Consider the following 11,950-nt stretch of genomic DNA (forward strand, 5'->3'; position numbering starts at 1 on the left):
CCAGAATTCTACACTGTCACTTTGGAGAGATTCAGGCATCTCAATCTACATGTGTCCATAACACACATAATTCATCCTGGGAGATGCTGGATGGGAAAAAACGCTGAGTTGCTTTGTCAAAAGGCAATCACACGCATCTCTGGAACAATAATCAAACTGAATAAAGAGGCAGCAAACCTTTCAATCATGGGGGTAACATTGTTAAACTAGCCTCTCTATTTAAAAAAATCCAACAGAACTACAAATGCTGTATTAATCAGAAACAAAAACCGAAATTGCTGGAAAAGCTAAGCAGGCCAGGCATTATCAGTGAAGAGAAATCAGAGTGAATATTTCAGGTCCAGTGACTAACTCTGACGTCTCTTCACAGATGCTGCCAGACTTGCTGAGCTTTTCCGGCAATTTTTGTTTTGGTCACCTTTCTATAACTTTGGGCTGGAGTACATGAAGTAAAAGACTCCACTCCATGGTCAGTTGGCAACATTATGGAGAACAACATCAATTATCCAAAAGAGACGAGCGGGGAGTATTTTGTTCAGATAATTGATTTTTCTGATAATGGATACCATTTTTACGGGACCTTGAGATCTTGTTTGGATAATCCGAAATTCAGATAGTTGATGTTCAGATATCCAACGTTGTTCTGTACTGTGTTTTCTCTTTCCATCTCTGAAATCTTCATAAAATGATTCAGATTTGACCAGATCCTACAGAAGGTATTAGCCATTTAAGGGCCCTTGATGAGTTAACCCTTGTTCCTTTCAGACTCAAAAACTGTGCGAAGAAATGATACACCTTGCAAAACAGTGTCCATGGTACCTTGAAAGCAATAAGATGCTCTAAGAAGTGAACGGCTACCCACATCATCTTGAAGCATTTAGCGAATCCGAATTACTGTTACTTTGAGTACTAGATCACTTCAAATGAGTTTCATGTTAAAATCTAGTTGCCTTTATATTATAAAATCAATTGCATAACAAATTTCCAAACTACAAAGCAGGATAAATAAATCAGCAAGAAACATGAATTTCTTTACAAATGGTATTACTTAACTAAAAGCATGGAAGTCAAATTGTTTCAGTTTTTTCTCATGGCGCAGAAAGCTCACAGATTACCAAATTTAAATATGGTCACTAGAATTTTCTTTAGATGTGAATTGGCCAAATGACTAGACTATTAAAGTGCCATCTGTTTTAGATTGGGCTCCAAAAATATAAAATGCACAAGCTGTGAAAACTGCCATACGTAGTTTAAATGCTTAACCTCAGGGCTGCATACTATTATCATTTCCTGTACAGTAAAAGCCTCTTAAAACAGGGCTTCCATTTTTGTAATGTCTGTGCAAAGGTTTACTCCCAAATATTTCAACATGCACCATGAAGCCTCAAATACATTAGGTTTCAATGCAGGCAAACAGCCAGTTTCAATCAATCTCACAGTATAAGCACAAACCCCTTCTACAGGTCCTAATTAAAGGCCTACATTGATAGATGGAAGCTTAGATGTCAGAGAAATTTTGACACCAATTTACACAACATATTTAAAATGTGCAAATTTTGCTCTGTTCTACAATGGCAGGGATCGCAATGAAAATGCTACAAAACCCTGCTCAGAATAGAAAAGAACAATTTTGCAATGAACAATAGTATGGAAAGATTAGAGCTATTAATATTTCTGCAGCAGCAGTTTTTAAAACTACATTTAATTTTATATATTTTCAGGTCTCATTATTTTTCACTTCCTTTGAAATGTATTATATTTCTACTTACTGATCTTTCCACCTTTACTTCACCATCTCATGCCTGAAATGATCTTTTAATTTTTCGCCAAGATTCAATGCCCTTGAGTCTCATTTCACCTGTGAATGTGCTCAGTCTCTGTCCGCAGAAAGATCTGGCATTTTCTCCCACTTGCACTGCACAAGTCAGTATAATTTTAAAAGTACATATTTCAAGATCTACCGAAATCCTTCAGTCTTACTTTAGATTTTGAGTTTGGGTTTTATTTTTGAAGAGTGAATTCATATTTATATGACATCTCTCATGGTTATAAGATACCCCAATGTGTTTTAACAATGAAATACATTTGACGTATAATCATCTCTTGCAACATAGCAACATGACAGCTAATTTACATACAGTTAAGTCCCACCAACAGCAACATAAAAAGAACTGGATATTCTATTTTGATTGGCTTGGTTATTGAATCATTGTTGGTCTGGACACTTGAGGAAACTCCCATACTTTGCAAATATCTGTAATGCTGAGAGATCTTTTACATCCACCTGAGTAGGCAGATATCGTGTCATCTGACATTACCAGTAACTGTGGCAAGGCCAAGACAATATTGACATGCCTGTGACAAGTAGAACAAAAATTAAAAATCAAGGAAGTGACACATCAGTGAAAATGTATTGGGTCAGTATTTGAAGTACGTGCAGTTCCCTTGCTATTTATGAATTTTCAAGGCTGCGGTGCTTTTATCATTACAATTTTTATTCTCCTCAAAAAAATTTGAAAACAAGGAGCTAAATTCAAAGGATGCATGTTTGTGTTTAATGTATGTACTGACAACACAAAGGTAATACAGATTATTCATTAGTATGCAGACATGTTGTCCAGTCTCCCTAATCAATAAAGTACATTTTAAACTTTGATAAGTAGCCATTTCTAAAGTGATGTTGAAGGTCATGAATATAAACCTCATACGTATTCATTCAGATTTATGTTAGTCTTGTTATTCTGAATGGACTTCAGTTGGGCAAGTGACAAGATGAATTTCAAATTTCTTGCTCTCATTATTTTTGATTAAACACAATGAAGTGAATTCAGTCAGTTTGACAAGGAGCCTCTAATATTCTTTTGTTAATAAAATAGTAAGTTGGAGATTTAATATTTTAAATGCACTTTAAATCATGCCCCCCCCCCCATTCCAATACTTACTTTTAAAATGAATATACTGAGCACTACTTTACCTCGGATTTGCAAGGTTGATACTATCCTTTTTAAATCAATGAGATTTCTTCAGTCTGTGAATGGTTATTAAAGGCTTATTTTCTTTTAATATTACAATTTTATTTACTCAAGATAGAATAAAATCTCACAAAGTACTTTAAAGGATGGTTTAAGGCTTTGAGTCAGTCATTGTTTGCTGGGATGAAGTAGCGAAGTAAAGGGAACCAAAAGTGGAAGTCTCAGAAGACAGAGAGGGGCATCTGAAAGCAAACTATTTGATGGTGAACCAGTTGGAATGCAGCCTAAATGATTAGTGATGTCAACAAGCACTGCCTTAACTTGCTGGCTGTCTGTACCAAGCTAGGACACTGTGAGCTCATCCAAACTTTGAAAAAGATGAATACAGTACCTTGAAGTCACTTTCTGGGACATGTAAGTCAGTCAATCAAACAGAGAATATACATGCAGCTCCAAGACTTTTATGGATGAAGAGAGCTGAAGTAGTTTTCCAAATGAATTGTCATTTGTGAACATTTGGCATGAGGTAGTTGGCTTTGAGAACATTAAGCTGGGCATTGAAGGGTCAATAGCGTGGACAAGGGTTCCAGCTGCAGCAGAGAAAAGGGAGAGACTTGGAAACAGTTGCAGAGGTGGATACACACACACACACACACACACACACACACACACACACAGAGTTAAAGTTTGGAAAAGAAGAGGTAGCTCAGTTTAAAGAGAAACATCAGAGTGATCTAAGTGCTGACGAACAAAAATCACATTCAGCTTTACATTGGAAAATTAGCTTGGTTCGCTTGGCAGCATTCTTTCCACTACATCAGAAGATCATAGGCTGAAGCTTGAACGTACAGTCTAATATATCTGTGAAGTAAATAATAAAGGGGTACGATATTATCTGAGCTGCCAGCTATCAGATGAGATGTAAATCTGAGGTCCTATCTACCTACTCCAATACAAAAAAATCCATCACATTATAGTCAACGTTCCTCTTCCTGATTTGGAAAACATCCCTTCCTTGAACTACCAGCAAATAACAGCAGCAATGGACAATGGGACAAGGGGCTGCATTCTGTCAGCAACAGCCAACTAATGGCTGCTGGTCTTTTTTTTTAAAGACACAGGGTGCAAGAATCTTTATTCAGTTTCCACCACCAGGAAGAAAGAAACACCCGAGTGGCCAGTGACAAGCAGTGCCCTTCACATCAAAGGGCAATGCTGTGTGATCAAACAGTGAAGGGGAGGGCAGGGGTTAAATCAAAATAGAGTTGGATGGGGAAATAATACACTCCACTCCTCGCGGCGCCCACCTCTCCCTGAACAACTCCAGGATGTTGGTGGACACCGCGTGCTCCTTTTCCAGAGACACCCGGGCTCTAACGTAACCACAGAAGAGGGGCTGCTGGTTTTATTAAAGAGAATCACCCAGGTCCAGGATTTGCTGGTCAATCATAGGTCTATCAGCTCAGCAGCACTACTGGGAATGGTGGTCACCATTGGGACTACACCTAGAGGAGGAGAGTGCAGTGCCGAACATGCATCACTGCAACTTTTGGTGGACAGAGTCAAAACATGGAGTTGTGGGGGGGGAAGTGACAGGATTACTTGGTCAGGACAGGCAGTAGGGGTTGGCTCTTCTTTGGGCCAAAAGGCCCCATTTTCTCCACCACTGTCTAACAGGAGACCACCCAGGATTACCTGCCAGTCTCTTTCCACCAACCAAGAGAGAGGACTGCAGATGCTGGAGATGAGAGTCAAAAAGTGTGGAGCTGGAAAAGCACAGCAGTTCAGCCAGCATCCGAGGAGCAGGAGAGTCAATGTTTTGGGCATAAGTCCTTCATCAGGAATGGGGGGGTGGTTAAGGGGGCTGAGAGATAAATAGGAGGGTGGGGGTGGGGGATGGGGGTGGAGTAGCTGTGAAGGCGATAGGTTGATGTAGGTGCAGACTGTTGGTGATATGTTGGAGGGGAGGGTGGAGTGGATAGCTGGGAACGATGATGGACAACTGGGACAGTTCAAGAGGGTGGTGTCGAGTTGGATCTGGGATGAGGTGGGGGAAGGGGAGATAAAGGAAACTGGTGAAGTCGACATTAATGTCGTGTGGTTGGAGGATCCAGAGGTGGAAGATGAGGCGTTCTTCCTCCAGGCGTCAGCTGGCTTGGATTTGGCAGTAGAGGAGCCCCAGGGTTGGCATGTCCTTGACGGAGTGGGAGGGGGAGGGGAGTTGAATTGGCCAGCCACAGGGTGGTGGGGTTGTTTGGTGCATATGTCTCAGAGATATTCTCTGAAACATTCCGCAAGTTGGTGTCCTGTATCCCCAATGTAGAGGAGACCATAGCAAGAGCAACAGAACCAGTAGTTGAGGGTTTGGCTGTGCAGGAAAATCCCTGCTGGATGTGGAAGGATCCTTTGCGGTCTTGGATGGAGGTGAAGGGGGCAAGTTTGGGAGTGCAGCTTCCCTTGCCACCGCAGGAGGTGTAAAAGCTGCAACCACACCTCACTGCTCACTTCTGTCCATGGCCCCAAAGGATCCTTCCACATTAGGCAGAGATTTTCCTGCACATCCAAACCCTCATCTACTGTGTCCGTTGCTCTCGATGTGGTGTCCTCTGCATTGGAGAGACAGGACACCAACTCGTAGAATGTTTCAGAGAACACCACTGGGACACACACACCAAACAAACCCATCACCCTGTGGCTGACCACTTCAATTCCCCCTCCCACTCCACCAAGGACATGCCAGTCTTGGACTCCTCCACTGCCATATCCAAGCCAGCTGACGCCTGGAGGAAGAATGTCTCATCTTCCAAGTGCAACCCTCGGGACCAATGTCAACTTCACAAGTTTCTGCATCTCCCCTCCCCCAACCTCATCCCAGATCCAACCCTCCAACTTCGCACTTCCCTCTTGAATTGTCCTCCCTGTGCATCTTCCTTCCCGGTTATCCACTCCACCTTCCCCTCTGACCTATCACAATCACCCCTCATTTGCATCTACCTATCACCTTCCCAGCTACCCCCGCCGCAGATTTCTGATGCCTGAAATGTCAAGTCTCTTTCCACCCCACCACACCCATATCCTTCCCCTTCCCCCACCCTGTTGTGGAGGCCAGTGGGAGGCAGAGAAAAGCCCTTAATTATTTCAATTAGTTTTGGATGTAGGTTTGCTCACTGAGCTGGAAGGTTCATTTCCAGACATTTCATCACCCTACATCTTCAGTGGGCCTCAGGCAAAGATGTTACCTAGTATGGTGATGAAACATCTGGAAATGAACCTTCCAGCTCAGCGAACAAACCTACATCCAAAACCTCAACCTGAGCTACAAATCTTCTCAAAGCTATTTCAATTAGTCTCTGGGTGGGAGGGCAAACCACCAACCACCTACCATTGGTAGATGGCATGGTTATGAGTAGATGGGATTCATTCTAACTGCTAACTCCGCTTGTCATTTTATGGCTCTCTCTCCCCACCAGTCCTACTTACCTCTCAGTCTCATATACAACAGAGGCCCTAACTGCTGGATTAGTTTTATTCCTTTGTTGCTTATGAAAGCTTGCTGTGCAGAAATCTTCTGCCCACGTTGCGTCACAAGACACTAAACTTGGCCCCCATGTGTGCCAACATCATCCATCGTTGTTTGCAAAGGGCTGTGGGATATCCCGGTGATGTTAGAAGGTGCAACAATAATCAATGCGAAGAATCCAATAATCATTGCAACCAGATCTGACCTCACCTTATGCTCACAAATGCACAGTGGGCACTGGATGGATCAGGAATAAAAACAAAACCTATCTAGAATTCCCTTTCTGTGCCAATTGATCAGATATTTCCCAGTGACCTGGACGAGCCCAGGCTGCATGATTCATTCGCTGGCCAATGGATACATCCCTGAACCATGGAGCAGTTAACGGGAGTGGGTTTAGTGGAGGGTGTATGTGTGGACTGTTACGTGTAATCACTCTGATACTTCCGTTAGTTTCCCAGATAAACTACTTTCCTTCGACAGGCCACTCGAATCATGATTCACGAAGAACTTCGTGATCCAACTTATTTCAGGAGAAAACAAAATTTCCAAAATAAAAACTGCTTTTAGGGGTTGCAAAAAATCCACCGTTTTGCTTATGGCCGCCCCATGAATGGTAATTTGGGTGCACCCTTCCATCATAAGACTTTCATAAACCACACCCAAAAAACTCTCTCAGACAATATAAATATTAAAATATTTCTTTGCTGAGATAATGTAATCTGAAGTCATAGCCTGGGTATATGGAAGCGGTTAGCTAAGCTCAGGGCATTTTCTGTGGTTACTGAGTGGATCAATTCATACCTACCACAGGAAAACTGCTTCGTTTTCACACCTTTTCAGTTGGTCTAAGATCGATTTTAGCTGGCTTCAGTTGTGGAAAAGGAATTCTGGCGAATGGGGAGTGGTCTTATGTCACCAATGACTTTTGTTCCCACAAAGCGGGAACAAGTTTCCTAGCCAGTGCTTGAATTACTCACACTGCTTTACACAAACAGAAACTGTCACAAAGGCAGCCGTGCTCTCTCTAAATGTCGATATGAATTGGCAGCTGTGGAGAAATGCATTAAAAATATTCACTGCCCAGCAACTGTTTCGCGTACGCTCGAGAATATCACACAAATGTAACAAAACATGAAAGCAACACAAAGCAGACCAGAAATAGAACTAAATTCAAACTCTTAACCGGTTCAGTACAAAATGTTATACTTTGGAACACAGTTCGATCTTTTTCATACACAACTACCTCGAGTCAGTTGTTCAGCGGTTTAATAGGAATCAGTTTTACTTTAATATAGAAATGGATTTATTCTGGTCAGAAAAAGCAATGAGCACAAGCAGAGCCAAATGCCTCTCAGACAGCTGTGTGCTGGCTGTTTCTGGAATAAAGAGTCAGATTCTGGCAAATCCTACCTTAACAAACAACTCTATCAAAGGATCCTTGTGTGCGTCCACTCCATTCTGTGGGGTCGAGAGAGCCATGATGAAGCAACTTCAAGATTTCCAATAGTCCACTGATTCGGACTTTCCTCCCAAGTTTACAGATTTGCTCCTTTTCTCTGTCTCAACTCACAGCAGCTGCTACAAACCTTTCTTAAGCGGAGAAGAGATTCCTTTTTGCTTCTCTGAGCCTGTTCAAACAGTGTTGTTCTTCGTGTGTCTGCCTGTAGTAATATGAGTCAGTCAGTCACGCTCTCTCTCTCTCTCTCTCTGTTCAGTGAGATGCTTTCTTTAGCCACGTCCTGGGGAACTGGGTGGCGAAGTCTGGAGCTGAGCAGTTTCCTCTGCTCACTCTACATGGTCATTGTGTGGAGCACAAAATCGCTGAGAGAGAAAAAAAAGCAGCTGGAATATTTAAAGCCGATGATGTCATGCAGTATAAGGACGGGAGGAACAGGACAGGCCTGTGGAGAGCGTCAAAGCACAAAGCAGGAACAGCCAACAAATCAGATAGAGCTAGACCAAAAATGTAGAAGTCTGGGTTTTACCTAAAGTTATCCACTGTAATTACACTTTAGCTTGCGGATTAGAGAGAGTCTAAGATGTCAGGGAGCTGGGAAAATCCCGTATTACAATGTAAAAGTGTAATCTTTCATCACATTTTTAAATGAGCTAACAAGTAGAGTTTTTTCACACACATAATCGTTTGCTTCTTTTGTGTAGTAGTTTAATTCTCCTTCTGATTTGCAGTGTTTTTCTTTGTTAAATAGACAAAATAAATAGAAGTTGTTGGTTTTATGTATTCTTTGCAGAAAATGTACTTTTGTGCTAATGCAGCAGAGATCTTTGTTTAAATATTTAATTCACAGAAAAGTGCTTAGAAGACACATCGGGTCTATTATATAGTCAGCTGAACAAATGTTGGATGGATGTGCAATTCAGTCATTAAACCAATATTCATGTGATTAGCTAAAATATTATCCAGAATTTATTGTTAAACCGATTGTCAGGTTAGTTACAACATTGTTAGATATTAATACATCTGAACATTTGATACTCTAGGATATTGCTCCCAACGATCCATAAATCAAGTTTTATCGAATATGTAAGAGGTTTTCTTAAATCTCTGCAAATTCAATGAAATGGAAGGCAGCAGTGTATTAATAACAATGAGGCAGTGCTACTGTTGCCAGAGGGTCTATACTTTAAGAGGCAACAATGCCTCTGCCAACAAGTACAGACATAGACACTCATAATTATGTTGTAACCATGAGGAAAATACCACACTCAATTTCATTTCCAGTACTATCCATCCAGTGCTGAAAGCCTGAACATATTTTCAGGATAACTTCAAGAAGAAATAATCCTGTGATGCTTAGAGACTGTTGGTTGCATTTTTATAGAATTCCTGCAGTACAGATAGATGCCATTTGACCTCATTCAGTCTGCAGCAAGCCACCAAAGAACATCCCATCACCCATCCATCCCCATAACCCTGTATTTATGACAGGAAGCCTACACAAACCTGGACAATATGGAGCAATTTAGCCAATCCACCTACACTGCACACATTTGGACTGTGCGAGGAAATTGGAATACCCAGAAGAAAACCATGCAGATATGAGGAGAATGTGCAAATTCCACACACAATCACCCAAGGTTGAATTGAACCCAAGTCCCTGGTTATGTGAGACAACTGTGCTAATCACTGAGACACATTGTATATGTAGTTAAACATATAAAGCTGACTGATGGAGTTGGAGAAATGGTTGCACATTGATACAGTAGTGACTGTATCTTGGTGGGGGGGGGGGGGGGAGGGGGTGGAAGTGAGGGGAGCAGTCAGAGTGAAGAGAATTTTCATTTCCATCACCACCAGAGGTAAGTGAGATGACACAGGGAGGAAGAGACCTGGCACCCAGAGTAAGGTGTTCTTTGTTTCATCAATGCTAATTTGGATTTAATGTTAGGGGTCATGAGAGGCAGGAGAGACATCCTCTTCCTGGGGGGTGTAAGGAGGAGGCAGCTTCTTCATTCAGAAGAAGCACTGTTCTATTTTTTTCCTATTTTTCTAATCAACCTGTTCAGAGCTGTTATTACACACTATTGGAGCAGGTGGGACTTGAACCACTACTTCCGGTTCAGGGGTAGGGGCACTATCATTGTGTCACAAGACAACCTAAACATCATCACCTTCCTCATCATCTCTTATCTCCTGTTCTTCTCACCATGAGCTGTCTCCTTCATTGACCTTACTGTACCAAAGGGCCACACCTCTCTGTAAGGCCATGTTATGGAGACATCCACAAAAGCAGAGAACCTTGTAGGAGGCTGTTGCAGGCTGCTACCTAAAACGTCCAGTGATTGGAATTACATCTGTAGAAGTCCAATGGCCTGTTCAATACGAATTATATGGATTGCATTGTCTCTGTACCTCTGCCTGGTATCAATAGCCATCTCATCTCATGTAATGTTGAACAATTGAACATTCAGCTTTAAAAATAGTGGCTTATGCCATTTCGTGCCAGCTGCACAAGAAATTACCACCTCTCAGGTAGGTATTACAATTATATCCAGCACAGGCTAATTCCAATTACAGTGAAGTGCTATTGACAATGCCACATTATACCAACAGCTTGCATTGGTATTGTGCCTTTAACACAGTAAAATAGTCCTGGGGCTTCATAGATGTATAAATGTAGAAAAACTGACACCAAACAATAGAAGGTAATGTTCAGGTAGGTGACCAAATGCTTGGTCAAAGAATTTTGGTTTCATTTTAAAGGTAAAACAATGGAGGGAAGATAAAGATTTTGAGTTCAGGGAATACTACTTGGTAGAGTCTAGACAACTGATGATGCAGCCAGCAACAGTGGAGGATAAAGGAAGTTGGCCATGCACCAATAGGCAAGAGTTGGAGGAACGCCAAGTTCCTCGAGGATGTAATTCTGATGGAGGATGCAATAGTAGGGAGGGGAAAGGCCACTATGGGATTTGAACTTGCAGCTAAGAATGTTAAATTGAAAGTTCTTGGTTTCAATTTACAATACATGTCAGTGAGCAGAAGGATGGTGAATGAATAGGGCTTGGACAAGTCGGTATAGCAGGACCAGAATTTTGGATAAGCTTAAGTTTCTGATGGGAGAATAAGGAGCACTGAAATAGTGAAGTCTGGAAGTAACAAAAGCATGGTTCAGCACTATATATTGTTTGATTGAACACAGTTTAATTAACAGAAGACTTAAGAAAGAAGACAGAATTAAACCTCAGAGTTACTTTCACTTTAAGAGCGTCCTACTGCAGAAATAACAGAGGCAGTTTAATTCATTTTGCAATGGCCAATGTGAGATTTGGTGAGTTAGATCATTTGACAGAGCCTTTATATTTAATTTTTAAAGTAATGCTTGCTCCTACAGGAAGTCTTCGGTTACAGTTATGGCTGTGCTCCTAGAAATCATGACCTTCAGCAAATCTTAGGTTCCCATTGGAATTAATGTTAAGGTCAGAGTCAGATTCCTTCCGATACTTCTTGCCAGGAAAAAAACAATACATAAGATGAAATACTGTACTGGAGATGTTGAGCACTGAGTAATCTTAACTGAAAAAAAACTTGAAAACTTTTTAAACAAAATAAATCTCTATATATTGAAGAAGTATATTGAACGGGAAACACTGCAGGGATATGGCAAAGGAACAGGGGAGTGGGATAGAATATAATTGAATAGTTATTTCAAAGACCCAGCAGATGCAAAAGAGACCAAATGGTTTCCTTCTGTACTGTATAGTTTTATAATGCTATAATTCCATGGTTAAAAGCTGAGGAGAGATCCCCAAGTCTGGTCTTCAGACCTCTTCCCTAAGTTAATCTCTGATATATTGTTCTCTGTAACCTTATCCAACAGATGCCCCTCTCAACCTTTTTCAGCTTTACAGCTAAAATTAAAAAAATATTTTTTAAAAGTTGTAACCTTACAATCAGGAAATGCTGCATCACTTTTTCACATCTGCTTTGATCTCT

General features: G+C 41.3%; 1 protein-coding gene across 1 annotated transcript in view; it reads right to left on the reverse strand.

Moving 5' to 3' along the window:
* The window catches only part of clic4 (chloride intracellular channel 4), a 149,100-nt gene extending 140,781 nt beyond the window's left edge, over positions 1–8,319 (reverse strand). The window contains exon 1 of the mRNA XM_072548355.1: positions 7,906–8,319. Coding sequence (XP_072404456.1) covers positions 7,906–7,974 — 69 coding nt within the window. The 5' untranslated portion in view covers positions 7,975–8,319. The remainder of the gene's footprint in view (positions 1–7,905) is intronic.
* Between the last annotated feature and the right edge of the window lie 3,631 nt (positions 8,320–11,950).

The sequence above is a fragment of the Chiloscyllium punctatum genome, chromosome 27 (assembly GCF_047496795.1).
Source record: "Chiloscyllium punctatum isolate Juve2018m chromosome 27, sChiPun1.3, whole genome shotgun sequence".
Lineage (NCBI taxonomy): Eukaryota > Metazoa > Chordata > Chondrichthyes > Orectolobiformes > Hemiscylliidae > Chiloscyllium > Chiloscyllium punctatum.